The 22,007-nt window shown below is 44.6% G+C and overlaps 1 protein-coding gene across 1 annotated transcript in view; it reads left to right on the forward strand.

Annotated features, from left to right (window-relative positions):
* Positions 1 to 692: 692 nt before the first annotated feature.
* Positions 693 to 22,007, forward strand: part of LAMP2 (lysosomal associated membrane protein 2) — a gene marked incomplete at its 5' end in the record, with an annotated part of 529,381 nt that continues 508,066 nt past the window's right edge. Inside the window, 1 exon segment of the mRNA XM_044057288.1 lies at positions 693 to 912. Within this exon segment, the coding sequence (XP_043913223.1) occupies positions 693 to 912 (220 nt within the window).

The raw sequence follows: 22,007 nt of genomic DNA on the forward strand, positions 1-22,007 counted from the left end.
ATGGGGCAGCAGCATAGTGCTGCCAGGGAGTGGTTTCCTCCTATCTTCCACATGCTTAGTAACCCCACTGAGAGTGGAACATGCAGTGGAGTCGGTGCTGAATTACCTCTGCTTCCCTGAAGGGATGATGTCAACATGATGCCAACATGATGCCACAGCTGTCCTCTGGTAGCACCTCAGTTGTTTCTTCAGTCTTTTTCAGGGGAAAATAAATTCTTGACTGTCTTCAGAGCTTACACCCCCCCCCCCCCCGAAGGGCATGCCCTTGCCAGTCAAATTGTAGTTGCCTGGGTAGTGGTCAAGGCTTTATTCCTTTACAGTGGCAAATGTACATTTTAATATCTTGTGGTGGTGATTTTTTTTCTCTTGGATTGAAGTTAAAATTCTGCGTTGGTTTTCCTTGTATCCAAAAAAAAAAAAAAATGTAGTTCATGTGGGTTGTGTGACATGTGGCACTGCAAGGTCCACCTAGAGTGGTACTGTATGAAATGGGCCATTTACAGGGTCCAGGGCTGTTGCATTTTTGCCAGTTATTTAAAAGTGTTTTGTTCTGCTAGTGGGTAACCCAAAAAAGCTGACCACTTAAAAGGCACTGTTGGTAAATAACTTTAAAATTGAAAGATTGAATATGATTGTTCTTTTGTTTTATTTTTTGTTATGTTTAGTAACTGTTAATTTTTTCTTCCTTGTAGAGAAATGCCACCTTGCAGGTTCCAGATGATGTGATAACCAATGGCAGCTTTTGTGGGAATGAGTCTAGCATGCCACTCTTAAAAATCAGTTTTGGAAAAAGTTATGAACACTATTGGAGTATAAGCTTCACAAATACCACTTCATCTTACAAAGGGCATGAACTGACTTTCGCTTACAACATCAGTGACAAGGATACTTTTCCTGATGCCAAGGAAGAAGGTAAAATGCTTGGTGGGTGCAAGGGGAATAATTAAAGGGGGGTCGTGAGTTAAACTACTTAAGCTTAGAGAGCTGGAGTGCAGTCTGGGAACAATGAATATTCAGTGCTCCACCTTTTCTGGAGGCATGGGTTGTGTTGATCGGGTCTGTATCACAAAGTAGAACTTACAAAGTTCGATGGTTGAATATCGAACCCTTATGTCTGAAACTCAACAAAACCAAAAGCACAGAACAGAGACAGAGTTTTTTCCCCAGGGGAAAATATCGCTGTTCAGTGAGGAAAACAACCCCCCAAAAAAACCCATTAAACTAAAGGGGGGGGGGCTGTGCACCCGACAACCCCCCCCTACTTAAATATACCGACTCTGAGATTGCGCCACAGTGGAGGAAATAGCAAAGCCCTGAAAGCAGCCCACTGATTTTTTTTTGCTATTTTCCACTTTCGGACTTTAGTGTTCACTATTACAGCATTCAAACTTGTTTTAGTTCGACATAATATAGACCCATGTTGATCACATCATACAGGTTTGGTTAGTTAGATTGTATTGGATTTAGACATTTCCAAGATGTGTTTTAATGGCACTTTCGTCACTGTCCATGTGTTTTATGCTATTGTTTCTGCTTCCCTCGTGTTTAACTCTACAGAACTTGAAAAGACTGGAGCTTTTCCTGATGGGGTCTGTAACAACAGCGTCATAAATTTAGTGATCAGATGACAGTGTGGTTTCTTTGTATTAACAGAAATAGTTTATAAAAGATGCGTTTACTTTTGTTGCATGGCATACTTGTGGAACTGTGATGCACATTGCTGCTTAGCTGAAACTTTCATTAAAATAAGTCAGTCACTCCCCTGCCCAGGTACATGTTTTTTGTCTGCTTTAACCATCCTCATTTCTCCTTTGGAAAGATGTGTATTGGTGCAGGTTGACAGTAAATGGTTTGGTTTTCTTTTTGACATCAGTTCTTGTACTCATGCTGTGGTGCTGTAGTGAGTTGGAATATAGTGTTGCTGTTTTACACAGGAGATGGCTTTTATCTACACCCCTTTGTCTGTGGGGAAAACCATCCACTGTCACAGCACCCCAAATGCATTAACAGGTAGTCTTTTACTCTTGTCATCCCATATGAAGAAAGCCATCTGGCAACTGAAAAGTATTAACTACATTTCACAAGAATTATGAAAAAGAAAATATTTATCTCTTGATGATCATATTGATCAATTCTGCAGTATCCTTAGCTATATGGATTGTATTCTGCCAAGGATATAATGGCTGTCCAGCTCCAAAGCTTGAGGGAGTCTTCCACTTGCCCAAACTGTCAAGCAGCTCGAGCTGTGCAGACTAAAAGAACCAGATCTGATGTATTTTTCATCTATTTATCAGCTGATGGGGTCGGATTCGACTTCAGCTACTTTGTTAAACTTTGGCTTGGTAGCTAGTGATCCTCCCCTTATCCATAATCTTGTCCTTTGCCTGAAATTTCCTCATTTCTCATTTGCCATTAAACTGTTTGGGTATGGTCACTTGTAGCTCGAGTGGTATTTCCTAGCGGATTTCTCTGTCTTTCTTTCCTTTCATATTTTTCTGAGTTATATTTTAAAAAAATGCCCCTTCTACCCTTTTTTTTTCCTTGCTACTTTAGAGTTGGTACTTCTTTCTTTACCATTGTTGGTATTTAACGTGCATTGTGGCTGCAGTTTGGTTTTACCATAACCATTGTTGGTAGTTCTTTTCTTTCTTTAATTGTTCTCTCTTGTTTTTGTGTGTTGAGATTTTCTGAAAAACCAACCAATTTTTTAAATGCTCATCCAGTAAGTACTAGATTCCAAATTTGGACACTTGGAGGGTGTTTATTGCCCTGGACATTGACATCTTGACACTGATTGTGAGGCTTGTGTAGGGTTTAATTTTAATCACAGAATGTTTGTTGAGAGCAGGAGCAAGTTGTTTTGAAAGGCTTGCTTCCGTCCACCTCCATCTTCTGGTGAAGTCTTCCAAGGGGAACACCTATCAAGGAAGCGTTCCCCCAATTGCTGTCCTCCTACTTTGGGTTCTGCTCAACCTGAGAACATAGCAATTTCATCGAGTCTGACTTGTCTTGGATGCTACTGTTCCTTTGGGTCCAACTTGAGCCAGGTCAAAATCTTCTAGTTAAATCCCCCAGATTCACCCTGGATCCTGTTTCTTCAAAGCTTCATTCACCATTTTTACAGGAAATGCCTTAAAGGATGTCCAGATCACCCTCTACACCTTAATTTATTTATTGTTATTTTTTTTATTTTACATTTGTTAACCGGGATGGTCCGACTGGACGAGGTCCATTTTCAGCAGCGGTCCGGGGAGAAAAGCTCCACATAATATAAAACCATGCAAGACATCTTTACATAAAATACAAAACATGTTATCGGCAAAACATTATAAACATTTCTTCAGTGGTAGAAAGCTACATTGAGAAGAAAAAAAAAGTTAATAATTCATTCCTCAGGTCAGCTAGGAGCCTAACAGAAGCAGATCTGGATAAGATAAAGTTTCTCAGAACCCAGACTCTGGAGTAATTTTGGCCCAATCTTCATTGGATCAGTGAGCCTACCACCATTCCAACCCTAACTTTTGACTCCTACTCAGGACCGTCCTCTGGTTTTGGAGTTTTCGGATCTGAGAATCCCAAGTTTATCTGTTAGAGCCTAAACCCTTGACCTTTGTCTATTGCAACACCTTCTGTGTGACTGGTCCATCTCTGTCAGAACCTGAGGCATCTTGGAGCTGTAGTGCCAGAGCTTGGCTTCAACCTTTGTGTTGAGGCAGAATCTTGAAGATGCATGGAGTCATCCTGAGCAGGTGGCTTCGGCTCCTACCAGGTCTGTTCTTGCTTCCCTCATGACTTCTGCCTTTTGGGGTAGTGGAGAGAGCATTTTCCACCACCATGGACAAGACATTATTGTCCCCCTTGGGTCCATCCCCTCCAAAACTATATGTACCTTGGATCCTGAGTCTTTCTGAGTCTTTCCATAGTGTCCCGTCGGGATAGCCAGCCAAGGCAAGCCTAGAGATAGTCCTTATCCAGGATTCTGCTCGCACTTCCAAGTTCTCCCTGGAAGTTCCCACCACAGACCCCCCCCCCCCCCCGAATCATACGTACACAAGGAAGCACTTAATATTCCCCAATTCCCCACAGGAATCTGACAGAAGGTGCTGATTAAGGGGAGGGGGCCCCCTAGATCACCCCTTGATGTCTCAGTCTTCACACTTTTGAGGCAGAAAGGTGGTTGATACTCTTCCCCCCCCCCCAAAGGAGTCTGTGTTTCTCAAAGCTTACAGAGAAAGCTTAGCCTTGGATAGTCCCCCTAGCGGATGAGGTGCATCTCATCCTGCCAAACCTGGAAAAATCTGGCCGTCCTGGAGCCTGTCCCCAAGAGGCCAGATAAGTAATTAGCTCATTGAGTCAAAAGATAGGACACATTGAAGCAAAGTCACCAGTGGATGCTGTGGTGGTAGCAGCAGCTACCAGGAACGAACTTGCTGAGCAGAGTTCCTCTGTCTGTCCTCCCAACAGGTTTGGGAAGTTTAAGTATCCACAATCTTTGCCCTCAGGACTCTTGACTACTTTGCACACGTTACAAAATTTCAGAGGGAATTGATCAGAGTTTTTCAGTACTCTCTCCTTGTCCATGTCTGCAGAGGACAAGACAGTTTCTTTGCAATTGGCCAGTCTTCTGTCCCCATCGAATGCCTCTGAGGTTGATTTCTCATGCCTCAGAGTGAGCTTTAAGAGCTGCAGGTTCAGGAATTGCTATAATAAAACATGCCTGGATGTACCTTTTGTGACTTTGCAGAGCTCTTCAAGTCTTCATCAGGGCTTTATTTGATGGATTCATCTTGTTTGGCCCTAAGGTAAAGGAAACTCGTTGGGAATGAACAGAGAATGGGAAGGAGTTATCAGCCATAGGGATACATTTGCATACCCCTCAGAGGACTTTTTCAAGAAAAGGGAAGGTAGAAAGATGTGGTTCCACAAGATCCGAGGATCTTCCTAGGACTCTTGTGGAGAGAGGGGGGAATTCTAATAGCAGGTGCCACCCTAGCGGTAGAGGCTGCCCACATCATCAGGACTTCAGAGGTCCTTTCCTTTCACTGTCCTGAAAGGATGCTTCACTGCTGCACTCTGGAAGCTGTTGGAGAGGGCATTTATCTCTGCATCCAGAAGCCTGGATAGCCATCACCAAAGATGCCGGAGTGTTCAGTATAATGTCCAGAGGTTGCCTACAATTTTTCCTTCATGATTTTTGTGGTAGATTTGGGAGATTGAAGTTCCACCTAGTCAGAGGAAAGCAGCAGCCATAGAAATAGAAAGGTCATCCATTTGGTCCCATCAGACCAGCAAGGATCTGGAGCTTTATCCTAGATTTTTTTAGTGCCAAAGAAAACTGGGGACCTAAAACCAGTTTTGAATCTCAGCAGTGTGAGTCAGTTTGTCAAACGCTCAACATGTGGATGGTCATGGCTCAGTCCATGCTCACTTTTTTGACCAAGGATGATTGTATGTGCTCTATAAATCTCCAGAACATGTATTATCCATATGTATTATCCCATCAAAATACAGGTACCTGTGCTTCCGTGTGGGGGGCAGTCACTACAGATGTTCTTCGTGTTTCACTGTTGCAGTCATTACATTTGGGTAATTTGCTGGCAGGTTGCCCTCAGTCGGCCTGATTAACAAAGTCTTGGGTCCTGCGTCTGTTGCTGTCCTTTCTTCCATGACGTCAGGGGTATAAAACATGCAGCCGACGCGATTACATCAGTCTTTCTTGCCGCACAGTTCCCACAGAAGAAGCAGTTCGCAAGTGCTGGTCGGCAGACTTCTGAAATTTTCGTTTTTTGAGTTTTAGAATCGAAGTCTTCATCTAAAAAGCTAAGTACCCCGTTGGGGAAACATTTTCTTGCTCCTTACCAATGTCAGTAAAAGTTAATAATTGCATTACTTGTGGGAAGCAAATACCTCATAAGGATTTTCATTTGTACTGTATTCCTTGCCTAGGCCCTGACCACAACGTACCTTGCTGTCAGTTTTGTGCTAAATTTAATCAATGCACTATTAAACGTCGGTACATTTTTGTTTCTAAATATTTTGGCTTGTGCTTTAATTATCCAGAAATGTCATTGGTTAGCAATCAGACTACTGGAATACCTAAAAAAAACGCAAAGAAAAAGGACAGGCCGTCTAGGTCCAAGACTGACTATGACGCTTTTCCTAAGCCAGTCACCAGTTCGCCGGTACTCAGGCGCTTTCGCGGTCCCTGATACTCGCTGCTTCTGATTCGCAGGCCTCTACTGAGACCCATTCAGAGTCCGGTATGCCGTGAGATGCTTCAATTATGGAACCTGCGGAGGTCTCTACCTTAGATGGGTTCGGAGCCACTGTGCAGGCACCGGCCTCTGAGGGTGTTTTCAGGCCTACAGATATGTATATTAGACTGACGCCATCTTCAAAACTAAGGCCAAAATATAAACCTATGACTATAAAAAAAAAAAACTACGCCTGGGCCACATATGCAGGCCCCTATACCTAAAAAAACTAATTATCAAAATGGCTGAAGATTTAATTACTCTGATCAGGGGTAGCCAACCCCATGCCCCTTTCTAAGAGGCCTAGGCAAGACATTGATTATGAATCTTCTGAACAGGATTCTATTTCTTCTGACTCTTGTAATGAACAGAATTTGCCTATACCTACTTATGAGGACTCTGATGCAGAAGATTCCATTCCTTCTGCTTCTCCCCCTGAGGATTTTTTTAGGGGGAAACTTCCCTTAAGGTATGTAAACATTTCCACTGGGAAAGTCAGGATTTCTCTGAATCTAAAAAGAGACTTGGGGATTTTCTTCTTCTGCCTCAGCATAGGCCTTTGGCTATACCTCCTGTTCTAGACCTTGTTGGATGTTTTTTCAGAATCTAGTATGGCTCCTGATTCTCTGCCTCCAGCTCCTTGTAAGCCAGACAGATACTACAGGGTTCTTAACTCCCACAAATTCCTTTTTAAAAATCCTATTGCAGTACTGAAACCATTTCTCAGGGTCCCAAGGGCATTAAGGCTTCTACTGCTAAAAATCCTATCCCTTCTGATAGAGATTCCAGGGCGCTGGATAGATGGGGTAAGAAGGTTTACACTTCTGCAACCTTGGCAATCAGTGCTTTAAACTGTCAATTTCATATGCTTAAATATCAACAGCATATTGACTGCTTAAACAAACTTATGTTAATTTCTGACTCTGTGGAAAATTAAAGATTTACAGGATCTATTCCATTCAGCTGAACAAGTTGGAAAACATACTTTGCAATGTGGTTTTGAGTCTTTGGAGGCCTCTTGCAGGGCTACTGTAACTTCTTCTGTGCTAAGAAGGCATGCTTGGCTCAAAGAGCAAAACTCTGCACGATCATGTTAAAGCAAAATTGTTGGATGCTGACCGTCTCTTTGGTAATAAGGCTGAAGAAGTTTTAAAAAAAGATAGAAGATAAAGCTAAATTTATGTAAACTGTGAAATATTTTTTTACAAGTGCAACCTCCAAGATTTAGTAGGCACTGGCTTACTAAGAACTGGTCCTTTCCAGTTCCTTCGAGAGCCAATCTAGTCAAACCCAGACATTCCAAAGACTCCAGGTTTCAGTCACAAGGGACTTTTAGAGCAAAACAATGGGGTGCCGCCTCCTACAAATCTGGAAACAAGACCCCTCCCTGTGGTAAGCAGTCTCAATGACTTCCCTTTACTCTTACCAAACACTTAGCTTTTAGCCGCCCCTTTGGGGGAAAAACTGGCACTTCATGCAAGAAACTGGCAACTTATAGCCCAGGACAAATGGGTTTTAAATATAGTATCCCAGGGATACAGATTTCATTTCCACACATTGCCAATCCCAAATGTATGGCCAGAACTGCCCCCAAATCAGTGGGCAGAGGCCTAGAAACAAGTACTGTCCCTCATGAACATGGGGGCTATTCAACCAGTACCAAAAGAGAAAAAGGGACAAGGTTTCTATTCAAGGCTTTTCCTGGTACCCAGAAAAGACAAATTATGGCGTCCAATTCTGGACTTATCTACTCTAAACACATTTCTGGACATTCCAAAATTCAGGATGCTGACTCTTCAACAGTTACTTGCTATGCTAGGCAAAGACGCCTGGTTGGTAACTCTAGACTTGAAAAAGAGGCTTAGCTGCACATCCCAATCAGGAAATCTTGCAGAAGATACCTCCACTTCAAAGCAGGCTACTTGCATTACCAGTTCTCTGCACTGCCCTTTGGCTTATCTACTGCACCGAGGGTCTTCACAAAGTGACTGGCTCCAGTAATTGCGTTTTGCAGGCAAAGAAGTATTCAAATATATCCATACCTAGACGATTGTCTAAATCGGGCAGAAAACAGGGGCATTCTTCTAAAACGTCTGGCGTTTGTAAAAAGGGTTCTAACTTGTCTAGGGTACACTATAAACAAAAAGAAGTCACAACTGGTACCCTCTCAAAAAATTACATTCCTGGGTGCAAGCTTGAATACAACTGCCCAGATGGCTTATCTTACGCCAGAAAAGCAAATTCATTTGGTAACTTACTTCAAACAGGTGGCCACAAAAACCCTGCTATCTGCAAGCCTTGGGGTTCATGGCCTCCTGCATTCTTCTAATTCCATATGCAAGACTGCATATGAGGAAACTTAAGTGGTACTTAGTGTATGGAGTCAACGTTGTCACAGCCTGGAAACAAATACCTTGCCTGCAACTACAGTTCCTGTGGTGGGCAGAGGCCTGCCACCAAAACAAGGGACTGCCATTCACTCCACCCCCTGCCGCCCACACCCTAACTACAGACACATCAGAGTATGCTTAGGGCGGCTCATCTGTCAGGGAAGTGCATTCAGGGCAAATGGAGTCCAAATCAAATGCACCTTCATATCGATCAAAAAGGAATGCTAGCTGTACAGAATGCACTGACAGCCTTCAAGGACTACCTTCATCCAGGACAATTAATGATAGACAGACAACACAGTTATGTGGTACGTAAACATGCAGGGGGGTACACACTCCTACCCCCTTTGCAGACTAGCCATGGCATTGTAGAACACAGCCTTGACCTATCAAAATACAACTACAAGCTCAATTATTTCCAGGAAAGCTGAATACTCTGGCAGACTAAGTAGAAATCTCATGGACCCACACAAATGGAAACTGGAACCATGGATTTTCAACATGTTGACATGCAAATGGGGGAGTCCAGGCATAGATCTTTTTGCCTCACCCCAGAACTATCAGTTGGGCAAATTCTGCACAAGAACTCCTCACAAAAAAGCCTGGAAAGTGGATGCTCTATCCTTCAGCTGGAAAAACCTATCAGTCTACGCCTTTCCCCCTCTGCCTCTGCTCTCCAAAGTTCTACTAAAAGTCAAACGGGACAAACCAAAAATGATTTTGATTGCTCCAGACTGGCCTCTCCAACATTGGTACCCAGTCCTGCGCAATGTGTCGCACCTTTCACCGTGGCACCTGCCTCAGACACCTTACTTACTGTCTCAGCAGGACAACCAAATTCTGCACACTCTGCTCCAAACTTTGAATCTTGCAGCGTGGCTAATCATCTAAATTCACTCTCAGCATCCCTCAGCAAACCTGTGATTGATGTCATTTTGGAGGCAAGGCCTAGTACTAGAAAATCTTATGCTGACAAATGGAAAAGATTCTGTGCCTGGAATCAATCGCAAGGGATAAGCACAGCAGTGCCCAGTATTCCTCAGATTTTACATACTTAACTGAGATGCTTCACAAGGGCCTGTCATTTTCTTCCATAAAAATCCATGCCTCAGCCATTTCAGCTAATTACAACACAGAACCTCCCCTCTTCTTTCATCCTCTGCTAAAGTAGTATCTCAGAGGGGCCAAATACTTAAGACCACTCAGGAGAGCTCCAACCCCTGCCTGGGACCTCAATTTTGTATGGGAAAAACTCACTCTCCCTCCTTTCGAGCCAGCTGCTACTGCAGGCTTAAAAGGAAAGCTGTTTTCCAGGAGAGAGATTTTAGCAGTCACTTCAGCTAGAAGGATTTCCGAATTACAGGCTCTTATGGCAGTGGAGCCTTTCATCATTTTTCATGCTGATAGGGTGTCTCTCAGGACCAATCCATCCTTCATGCCTAAGGTGGTATCCAGTGTGGCTCTTAATCAGACCGTTCATTTGCCAACTTTTTCCCAATCCACAGAACAAGGGGGAGTGGATTCTGCGTTCATTGGATGTGCACAGACAACTTAGAATGTTATGAAGTCCACTCTCGCCTACATTCTTACCCATGAGTTCGGAGCCGAACCTCTGCTCTGACTCTGCCATACTCTAGCTCAAAGTCTTTCAGTTGGCTGGGCTAAGAGGTATCCCATACTGCACTGCTCCCTTTCCCAGATCTCATTTGCCGCTCACAAAGCTCAGACGTGGTCTTGCTCTTGGCTGTGGCTAAGTATAACTTTTGTGTCTTAATTGACTAATTTTTTGCTCCAAAAGCTATTTTCATAGCTGTGTCTGCATGTGTGTTGTGGTTAAGCAGTTTTGCGCTCCTTCTGTTCCTTTATCTACTTTACTGGTATCCTGTCAGCTATCTCCCTACGGGCTAAGCCCATTTCAGTTAGAGGACCTAGTCCTCCCTTGGTTGTCTCTTTCCCTTCTGTGTTTGTCTTGTGCTTGGGTACCTAACCCCTCCAGGCTAGGACCGTTGAAGTTAAGAGGACTTAGTCCTTCTTAGTGTTTGTCCTTCATGACCGTTTGATATAGAGGTCCTGGTGTGTCTGTAGTTTTAATTATTGTTTCCGCCTTTTTGCTGGTAAGTCTGTGGTGTCGTATTTAGTATCCTGCCTACTAGGTCTAAAGATACTAAAGCACATAAGCCTTCGGGCTTCAAGAAGTGTAGTAAATGTGAGTACAAGATGTCTATTACCGATGGGCATTTGGTATGTGTTTATTGTTTGGGGGCTATACACCTTCAGGAATCTTGTACTTTTTGTCATTTGTTCAGCCCTCGTGTTCTTCAAGAACGGAAGAACAAGCTGATACTGAAGGGTCTACAGAAACCCTCCTTTGAGAAAGATTTGGAGAGGTCTTCTAGTGCTAAGTCTGTTCCTGCCAGCACATCTAAAGCAAAGAAACGTTCTCTGGCTCCGTCTGTACTATCGGAGCCTCCGGCGAAAGTTACCAAATCTACTGTGGCATCCTCTGCTCCACTGTCTTCGGTGCCGAAGGAAGTTTCTGAAGCTACAGGACCTACATCAGCTCCCAGTTTTTCGGTGACGGGAGATGCTAGCTCGGAGCCAGTCTCCAGTTTAGACTGGTCTCTCCTCTTCGCAGGTCTCCTTCTTCTGAGAGGAGGTCTAAATCTCCCACCCTGTCCTCTAGGTCCTCCAGGACACACTCTGATGTAGATGTGGATAGAGTGGTGCAGAGACTGCTCCAATCACCGGTGCTTGCTAAATTGCTTTTGGCTCCAGAGCCAGTCACCCATCCATCGTCGATAGATCCTCCGAGCAAATCCCAGTCTTCGGAGCCAGAGCGGTTGGCGCCGTATGATGCTTCTTGGTCGGCTCCGATGGCCCATCCCGGCTTGTCTGCTCTGATCTCCGCTCCAACCCCGTCGGCTCCGTCCACAGGGTCCAGGACTCGTGGTTCCTTGGTTGGACCCGAAGGGGAGGCGTCGGGGCGCTCTTCGGCTCCCAGCCTGTCACTCTGTGCTTTGGCTCGAGTGAGCCAGACTCTTGCTTCAGACCCTGTCCCCTCTGCTCCGAGAGATTCCACAGTTAGTCTATCTTCGAAGCTAGGGGGAACCAGCTTTCGAGGTCATGCGGAGTGTGCTGGCCAGATCCTCACCTGCATCCTACAGTTCTGACACACTTCCCCCTCCGGCCCCGGTAACTGTCTCTGATCGCCATCTATCTTTGGACAGCAGAGACCCAAGGCCTCAGAAGACACCCATGAGTGGTCCCCTATTTTCTGAGGGATCACCAGAGTTTGTGCCTGAGGAGCCCCCAGAAAAAGAATGTGCAAGAGGAAGCTCTTAGACTCCCAGGAAGAGTCTCATGTCAGACACTGACCTCGAGGAATCTGAGGGGTCCCCCAAGTCATCCTCTGAGGATATCTCCTTTTCTGATATCGTAGCGATCTTGAAACGGAGACGACTGGCCCTCAAAACCCCCCTCTGAAGAGGAGTCAGTGTTCCTGAAGGCCTTTGGGGCTCAGCCTTCCGCCTCTTGGGTCTCTCCACCCTTTGATGGACTCCTTGATCTGGTTTGTCATATGGTGTGGGAAACCCCTGATACTGTGGCACCAGTCCCCATGAGACACAACAAATTTCTGTCCGCCCCTGCTGACAAAGACTTTCTTATGAAAGGCATCCCAGTAGCTGCCATGATGGTGGCAGCTGCCACCAAGAAGGAACTGGCTGAGACTTCGTCTACCGTCCATCCCCCTAACAAAGGAGTTTAGGACCATGGACCGGTATGGGAAGCATATGTTTTCTTCAGCAGCCTTTACTCTGCGGTCGCTGAATTACTTATCACATTTTACAAGGCTCCAAAGAGATCTCCTGAAAGAGCTTGGAGATGCTCTGCAAGGTAACATATCTGATGCAGTGGCTCGGAAAGTCAATGTTAAGATGTCTACCTTAAATTCTATAGCTAACTCCTCCATGAGACTGATCTCCTATGCAGCCGAAGGAGCAAGTAGGACAGCGAGTTCTGGAGTCTCTCTCAGGAGACACTCCTGGATGCGCCTTTGTAATTTCGTGGAGGTCTTTAAGTCTGCATTCACCAGTGCCCCTTTTGATGGTTCCTCCTTGTTCAGAACCAAGGTGAAAGACTCTCACTAGGTGCGAGCAAGAGGGTATAACTCTGTCTGCCGTGGGGAGTCTGTTTTTCCATGCCTTCTAGACCTTATCCCAAGAGCCAGAAGGGTGGGAAAATGTGGTTCAAGAAATCTGAGATTTTTCCCTGATGCACAAAGTCAATCCCCTTCCAGGGTCAGGGGAGGGGGTGGCAACTCAGGCAGACGTCGCCCTAGAGGCAGAGGAGGCATGCATAACCAGGGAGACAGTGACTCCTTTTGTGGTCCTTCCTACCAACTCTCCTGATGGGAGGCCCAACTGCGCTTCTTCGGAGCCAATCAGGGGTCGCATCTCACTATACCCAGAAGCCTGGCAGCACATCACTCAGGACCAGTGGGTACTAAAAATTATTTCTGGAGGATATCACATCCCCCCCCCCCCCATGCTGATCAAAAGAATCCCAGATGTTCCACCCAATCAAAGGGATTCTGCAGCTTCAGAAATTCAGAAGCTGCTAGAAAAAGGAGCCATCCAGCATGTCCCCTCAGACTAGCTCAGATTAGGGACTTACTCCAGATTCTTTTTGGTGCTGAAAAGAACAGGGGACCTGAGACTCATCTTGGATCTCAGCCGCTTAAAACTCCACATGAAGAAGTCCAAGTCCCGAATGGTCACATTGCAATCCATTCTCCCATTGTTGGGAAAAGCAGTGTGGCTGTGCTCCATCGACCTCAAGGATGCTTAATACCATATAAAAATGGACAGGACATCTAGAAGTCACCTACACTTCCAGCTGGGAGCCAGTCATTTTCAATTTCGAGCCCTGCCCTTTGGTCTCACCACAGCCCCCAGGGTGTTCACCAAGTGTATGGCAGTGGTGACAACTCACTTGAGATTTCAGGGATTCCAAGTGTTTCCATACCTGGACGACTGGCTCCTCTCTGCCACCACCAGGCATCTACTACTACAGACCAGAGACACCGCGATCAATCTGTGTCAACATTTGGTTGTCACTCTAAACTGGGAAAAGTCTGCCTTGTTGCCCTCAGTGTGTCACCTTTATAGGTGCTGAGTTAGACACCGTGTGCATGAGGGCATTTTTACCTCAAGAAAAGGATTCAAGGTTTGCAACAGCAGGTAAACCCGTTGCTTCCTTTAAAGTGAAGGCAAAAATGGTTCTGAAATTGTTAGGGACTATGGCCTCATCAATTATGCTGGTCCCACTTGCGAGGCTACACATAAGGCTCCTTCAGTGGATGCTCTTTGCCCAGTGGTCTCTACAGAATATGCTGCTTTCTAATCTCATAATGATCACAGACAGGTGCAAGCAGGATCTACGTTGGTAGCTTCACACCAGCAACCTCAATGCGGGGAAACCCTTCGTTCCATCCCCTCCTGTTGCCACAGTGACCATGGATGCCTCCCAGATGGGGTGGGGGCATTATCTCGACAGGACAGTCCAAGGCATGTGGCAAGAACACAATATCAATATTTTGGAGAATGAGCAGTGCTGCTAGCGTTGCAAGCACTTCAAAGCTTTCTTCCTCTGGGGACTATTGCGATCCACTCGGACAATATGTCGGTGGTATGGTATCTGAACAAACAAGGTGGAACCAGATCTTATCCCCTTTGCAGAGAGGCCATGCGAGTGTGGCAGTGGGCATTGTCTTCCCCGGAATGTGCATTGCTACAAGAAAACGTTGGGAAGTCCAATGTGATCGCCGACAGGTTGAGCAGAGCTATTCTTATGCCTCACGAGTGGTCCCTGAACAGTCAAGTTGCGGAGCAGATTTTCCGCAGATGGGGTCAGCCTTGCTGCGACCTATTTGCCAGTCCCCTCAGTACCAAGTGCAGCAGCTACTTCACCCTTATTCCCCCTCAGGGGGAGTCACCCAGGGATGCTCTGGTCCACGATTGGCCCCCTGGTCTACTGTATGTCTTCCCTCCTGTTCCTCTGCTGACGAAGGTAATTCAGAAAGTGCAATCCTTGGGAAGCAAAATGATTCTGATTGCTCCACACTGGCCTCGTCAAATTTGGTTCCTTTTTCTCCATCCCTATCTTATGGACGCACCCTGGATTCTGGACCCACAACCTGACCTACTGACTCGTATGTCAGGGCAGTTCCATCCCTCTCTTCAAACCCTCCGGTTGACAGCCTGGCTACTCCACTTCCCATCACTGATCAGGTTTCATCGTTTTTCTTCGGAAGTGGTTCATATTCTATCTTCTTCCCATAAGCCTTTGACCAGGAAGATTTATTCCAGTAAATGGAAGATTCTCCATATGGGCTCATGAAAGGCAAATAGATCGTTACACAGCCCCAATCTCTTCAGTTCTGGAATTTCTTTCCATGCGTTTAAATCAAGGTTCAGCAGCTGCTACCATAAAGGTCCAGTTGGCGGCTATTTCCACTTTTCACGTTGCCAGTGAACCCAGTTTAATGGCACATAGACTTTGTAAGGCATTTTTGAAGGGCACTGTGCTGCTTCGCCCTCCAGTCTTTGAACCGGTTATGCCTTGGGATCTAAATTTTGTGCTACAATGCCTCACCACTTCCCCCTTTGAGCCTGCAAGCTACTTGTGACATGAAATATTTGACTTGGAAAACTATCTTCTTGGTAGCCATCACTTCAGCCAGATGCGTCTTAGAGCTCCAAGCCTTGTCAATAAGATCGCCTTACTTGATTTTTCACAGGGACAGGGTTTCCCTCTGACCAAACCCTTCCTTTTATGCCAAAAGTGGCTTTGGTTAGTAATGTCAACCATTCCGTTGAACTGCCCATATTTTTTCCAGAGTTCTGTAATAGGGCAGAATTCAAATTTCACCAGTTGGATGTTCACAGGCAGTTGCACTTTTATTTACATAGAACGAAGGATCTTAGAAAATCAGACCAGCTGTTTGTCTCATTTTCAGAAAACAAAATTGGATCTCCTGTTTCCAAAGTAATTTTTGTCTAGATGGATCTCTGGTTGTATTTCCTTCATTTATGCCTCAGATGGTAAGGATTTACCATTTAGAGTGAAGGCTCATTCTACCCGATCTAGGTCTACCTCTACAGCATTTCAGGCCAGGATGTCTGTGGATGATATTTGTGCTGCAACTACATGGGCATCTCCTCGCACCTTTATTACTCGCTACAAATTGGATTTTGTATCTAGAGGCAGATCTTCCTTTGGTTCCACAGTGCTCAGGAGTATTTTCTACTGAGCTGCCCAAGGTTCAGGTGCTGGAGACGCTGTCTCACGGGTAAGAATGTAGGCGAGATTGGACTACATAACATCAAGAAGTTATGTACTCGCCATAACGTTCGATGTATGTAGTCCATCTCGCCTCACATTCTTACTAACCCCCCCCTCCATCCCCCATCCTGGAGGACCTAAAGGTTAGTTCTGGTTTCAGTACTCCTTTCATTGTTGGAATGTTTTTTCCCTTGTGTTATGCGGATGAAGGGGAGTGATTGTGTGATTGAGCTTGCAGCAAACAAGATCTGGGGAAAGGGAGCAATGCAGTATGGATACCTCTTAGCCCAGCCAATTGAAAGACTTCGAGCTAGAGTATGGCAGAGTTGGAGCTGAGGTTCTGCTCCTTACCCATGAATGTGAGGCAAGATGGACTGCATACATCGAGTGAGTACATAACTTCTTATTTTACTTAAACAGGAACAAAATCTCAAAGAAAATCTGAACTACTGGTGGCATTTGCTGCAGGTGCAGAGGGGGAAGGCTATTTCAAAGCAGACTATTTCCAAATGAATAAACCATTGTATTCATTTCTGCTATATGCACCATGGTAAAACTATCCCCCAGGGGATCAGATCTCATTCCACCAGGGCTGCATCTACTTCTACAGCCTTTCTCAGAGGTATTCCTACCAGAGACATTCTAGATGCTGCTACCTGGAGCTCAGTTCATACATTCACCAAACATTACCATTTACCTTTCTTCTCTAAATCCAGAGCTGGCTTTGCCACTGCTGTCCTGCAGGGCCTTATAGCTGGTCCCATTTCCTCCACCCTACCATAGCTTTGGGAATCTACCCAAATGTAATGACTGTAACAGTGAAACATGACTAACATAGTACAGTTGTGTACACTTGCCATAAATGTAGATGTTTGAGTGTGTTCACTGTTGCAGTCCTGGTTACCCTCCTGCCAGCCCCCTATTTTTCTCTGGCTATACCTATACTTTCTTTCACTGCTTATAAGCCCTTTTGGTGTATTTGCTTTTGGGATTGGAGGTGTATTTTTTGTGTTTTTAATTTTATTTGCTCCCCATTTTGGGGGCACCTGACATCTGGGGCAAGAAACTGATGTAATGGCGTCGGCTGCATGTTTTATACCCCTGACAACGTGACTTCATGGAAGAAGGGACAGCTACCGACGCAGGACCTAAGACTTTGTTAATCAGCCCAGCTGAGGGCAACCTGCCAGCAGATTACCCTAATGTAATGACTGCAACAGTGAATACACTCAACATCTACTTTTATGGTAAGTGTACACAGCTGTACTTTCAGGGCCCTGCTCTTTGGTCTCCTCTCAACCTCCAGGGTGTTAAAAGGTGTGGCAGTGGTTACAGCTTACTTGAGACTGCTAGGATTTTGGGTGTTTCCTTACCTTAACTCTCTTGTCCACCACAAAGCCTCTACTATACAGGTGAGGGTTTACATGCTACATCTGTCTTGAAGTGGGCATTACAGTAAATTGTCATGTCATCTTTTTCCCCATTCAAGTCCTGGAATTCATTGGTGCTCATCTGGATTCGGTGGCACTGATTGCAATCTTACCACAGACAAGGTAAAACACACTGCAGAGTGAAGTGGCACGCATTTTTTCTCTTCCTTACCCTCCAGCTAGGCTAGTCTTGAACCTTTTCTGATCTGTGTCTGGTTCCTCTAGCCAGATTTTACATGAGGGTACTACAGTGGACACTTGCAGTACAATGTTCAGTAGAACATTACCCCCTTGACTGCACTGATTCAAATGACAAATATTTGGAGAAAATATGTAGCCTGCTGGATTCACATACAAGTTTATCAGGGCCACCCTTATGTCCCTTGTGCAGCCAAGGCCACTGTGACTATGGGTTCTTCCCAAGTAATGCCCTCCCTCCCAAACTGAACGGTCCAAGGCACGCGCCGTCAGTCTGTCTTCTCATCAGTGTCCTAGAAATTAGAGCAGTCCTATTATAGTTGCAGACATTTTAAGATGTTCTTCCTCTAGAGATGGTTGCTGTTCAGACAGTGTCATTGGTCTGGTACAGCAACAAACTGGGGTCCTATCCTACCCCTTATATTGAGAAGCAGACTGTAGCAATATCTTCCCCAGAATGTGTTGCCTGTAGAAAGCAGCCGGAAGTCCAACTTGGTGGCAGACCAACTGAGCAGTTAATCTTACTCCCTTTACAGTGGTCTCACAATCTGTTAGTGGCGGAAATATTTCAACAAAGGGGACTGACTGTGCTGTGACCTCTCTGCTTCCCTACTCTATTCCAAGTTCATCAGGTACTTTGTTCTGATTCCCCTACAGGGGAGTTACTGAGAGAGACTGCTTCATGATTGGGCTTCCTGTCTCCATTATGACCCCCTCCCCCAAACTTCTCATTCCAAAGTTTCTTCAGAAAGCATTTTAGTGAAAGAGCCAAGTAATCCTTGTTGCTCTATTCTGGCCACGACAAGTGTGGTGTCCCTTCCGGTGGCCTCCTCTATTTCACCCTTCAGTCTGTATTGGATCCTTCTTGGGACCTTCTGTCTCATCCATCCGGGATACCTCACCTGAACATTTGGACTGTCAAGTTTGACTGTATGGTTTCCACTTTCAGTGATGAGTAGGCAGTCCAGGCTTTCTTTCTCCGGTTTGCTATACCCTTACATCATCCCAGAAAGCTTCTACTAGGAAGATTGAAGAGCAAATGAAAAAGTTTTTCCATTTGGGCTCTCCAGAGTAAGCTAGATCCATTTTTCAGCACATGTTCAGCTATTCTTGACTTTCTTGTTTCCATTTTCAACAGTGAAGCTTGTTATTCTACACTTGTGTTCTAATTTGCTGTCATCTCTAATTTTTCACTTGGTGAAAACCATTTTTCTAGGCATCAGTAAAATTATGCAATGCCTTTCTCAAAGGTATATTTTTACTTTTTCCATCTGTTAAGGGTAGTACTCATTGAGATTTAACTGTGCTTCTTCAGGCTTTGACCCCACCACCTTTTGAGCCTTCTGCTAAGGTGGACTTAAAAATCTCATCATGGAAGATCATTTTTCTGGTTGCAATTACATTGGCCAGATGAGTTTCAGAACTTCAAGCACAGTCTTCCCAGCCTATGTTTGGCTTTTCATAAGGATAGGGTGTCCCTTTGGATTAATCCTCCTTTTCTATCTCAGGTGGCATCAACTTGCCTGTTTTCTTTCCAAAAATTTGGAAAAGAAAGAATACATACCACAGAAGTTGGATGTACATAGCTTAGATTCTGTCTCTGTAGAACCAAAGATTACAGGAAATCAGACCAGCTGTTTGCTTTTCTTATAGCTAAATTGGGCAGGACCATATCAAAAGCAACTTTAAGCCAGATGTCTCACTGATTTACATTGTATAAACTCAAAGGGCTAACATTACCTAGACCTCCTCAGGCTCATTCTACCAGGTCTGTGGCCATGTCATCTACTTTATGGTCCAGAGTTTCCATAAATGACATTTGTGGTGTTGCCACTTGGTCCAGTGCCTCATACCCTTATTGCTTATTACAAATTGGACATGTTGTGGAATAGGCAGTATTTGGTTCTGCTGTACTCCAGAATATCCTTCCTTGAGGACCACACAGGGTTTCTCTAGGTGATGACTCTGGCCCATCAGTTGAGGAAGACAACATCAGAAAGTAAAGATGTTCTTGTTTCACTGTTGCAGTCATCACACTTGGGTTATCTGCCTGTAGGTAGCCCTCAGTCAGCCCGAATGAGACTTACTATTTCTGCGTCGGTTGCTGTTGCTCCAGGACTGACGTCAGGTCGTCAGGGGTATAAAAACAGGCAGCTGACGCCATAACATCAGTCTTTCTTGCCGAGGAGTCCACAGCAGAAGCAGTTCGTAAGTGCCGGTCGGCCGCTACCTGATCCTTTTTTTCTGCTCTAACCGAAGTCGGAAAAAGTTAACAATTGTCTTGCCTGTGGAAAAGAAATACCTCAGATTTTCATTCTTACTGCGTCACCTGTTTAGGCCCAGACCACTACGTCCCTTCCTGACGGTTTTGTGCCTTGTTTAACTCCTGAACCATTCGTCGTTGGGTTCTTTGTCGCTAAATTCTTTCTCTCTCTATTTCCATATTTTGAAATGGCTTTGGCAAGCCATCAGACTACCGATATTGCGAAAAAACATAAAGACAGAGGCAGACCACACAGCTCCAAAACTGCCGACGATGCTTCTATTAAGAGTTAGTCGCCAGTCCGCCGGTACTCGGTGAGGTGCTTTCCCAGCCCCTGATGCCCGCTTCATTGATTCGCAGGCCTCTACTGAGATCATACCTCTCAACCTGGAAACATCAAAAATCTGGACAAGGCCCATGAAAAATAGGTACAAATCTGTACACTGATTAACATCTAATTTGCATACACAATTATGTAACCCCACCCACTTCACTGGAATTGTGGGATACCAACTTTCAGACGTAAACTGAAGAACATACAACCAAAATATGGCACCAGAGTTCCCCTGCAGCCTTTCCAATGTCCCATTACCTGGCTATTTCTCCCCATTTACCATAAACGCTAATGTGTGCATGCATACTGCTTTACTTCTACAATGATTAGTTAGATTTTATTTTTACATTTTTCAGCACAATGCATAAACACTAATAGATATCTGCAATACCGTCTCACAATGAAAATAGACTTGGCATTAAAACTTCTCTGCCCTTGAAACTGATTCATTGAAACCCACACCACATCCAAAGAAAATGCAACTGGCCAGTGGTGGATAAAGATTACCTTTGGGCTGTTTTCGAATCATTGGCCCCTTGCACACAAAACAAGAAATGTGTTCTTTTCTTTGATGCACCTTCCTGACTATTAAATTATATTCCTTGTATAATACAGTACACTTGAGAGCATTTTAAATGTAACAGATTGCCATCATTAGTTAGTGAATTCTCAGTTATCACTGATTTGCCAGAAAACAACAAATTTTAAGAGGAACAGACAAAAGAATTAAATAGCCACAGTTTGTTCATATGAAGCATAGCAAAACAGCAAATATCAAATATAAAATATACACACCGGACAGGTTCAAACGCGCACAAATAAATACATGCATAGTTTGAGTTTGTTCTATCATAAGGAGCATTGCAGCACAGCAAATATGTAATGCACACAAAATTAAATGTACAGTTTCAATTTGTTCTGCCACCTAAATGGAGCCATAGTTTGTTCAAACATCAGCGGACTTGTCTGGTTGTTCAAAAAGGAGTGAGTGAGCGTCCCAGAATGGACAACTTGCAGCAGGAATCAAGATAAATAAGTACAGAGTTCACCTTGCAGCAGGAGAAATTAAGTTAAATAAACACAGTTCAGTCAAACAGAGCGAGCAGCCCAGAACGGATACCTTGCAGCAGGATAAATTAAATAAATACACAATTCACCTTGCACTGGCTTGCAGCAGGAGAAATTAAATAAATGCGCAGTTCACCTTGCACAGTTCAATCCAACAGAGTGAGTGAGCGGCCCAGAATGGACAGCAGCATAATAAATAAATAAACGCACAGTTCATCTTGCAGCAGGTTCACCTTTCACAGTTTGTTTAAATGGAGTGAGCTAACAAAGCGGCCCAGAACGGACACCTTGCAACAGGAAAATGTCACGCACACAGCAGCATGCTCAAACGGATGCCTTGCAGCCGGAAAATAGCACATTGCAGCATGCTCAAACAGGATTAAATTCACAGTTTACCTTGCAGCAGGCAGGCAGCAAGATAAATTAAGTTAAATTAATATACACCTCACCTTGCACAGTTTTAGTTTGTTCAACCGGAATGAAAGAGCAGCCCAAAACAGACACCTTGCACAGAAGGATAAATTAAATAAGTTTCCACAAACTATCACACACAGGCAGCAAGATAAATAATCATTCATAAAATACACATCAGACTTTGCATAGTTGTTCGCGTGGACTTAATACACTTTTTGAATGGAGCAAGTGGCCCACCAAATTATCATACACACAACAGAGCTAGACCCTAGAGGAGGAATTTTGAATGGACTTTTACACAGTTCTTTCCTT

This window comes from Protopterus annectens, chromosome 15.part0 (genome assembly GCF_019279795.1).
Source record: "Protopterus annectens isolate FY-2018-M chromosome 15.part0, PAN1.0, whole genome shotgun sequence".
Taxonomy (NCBI): Eukaryota; Metazoa; Chordata; order Ceratodontiformes; family Protopteridae; genus Protopterus; species Protopterus annectens.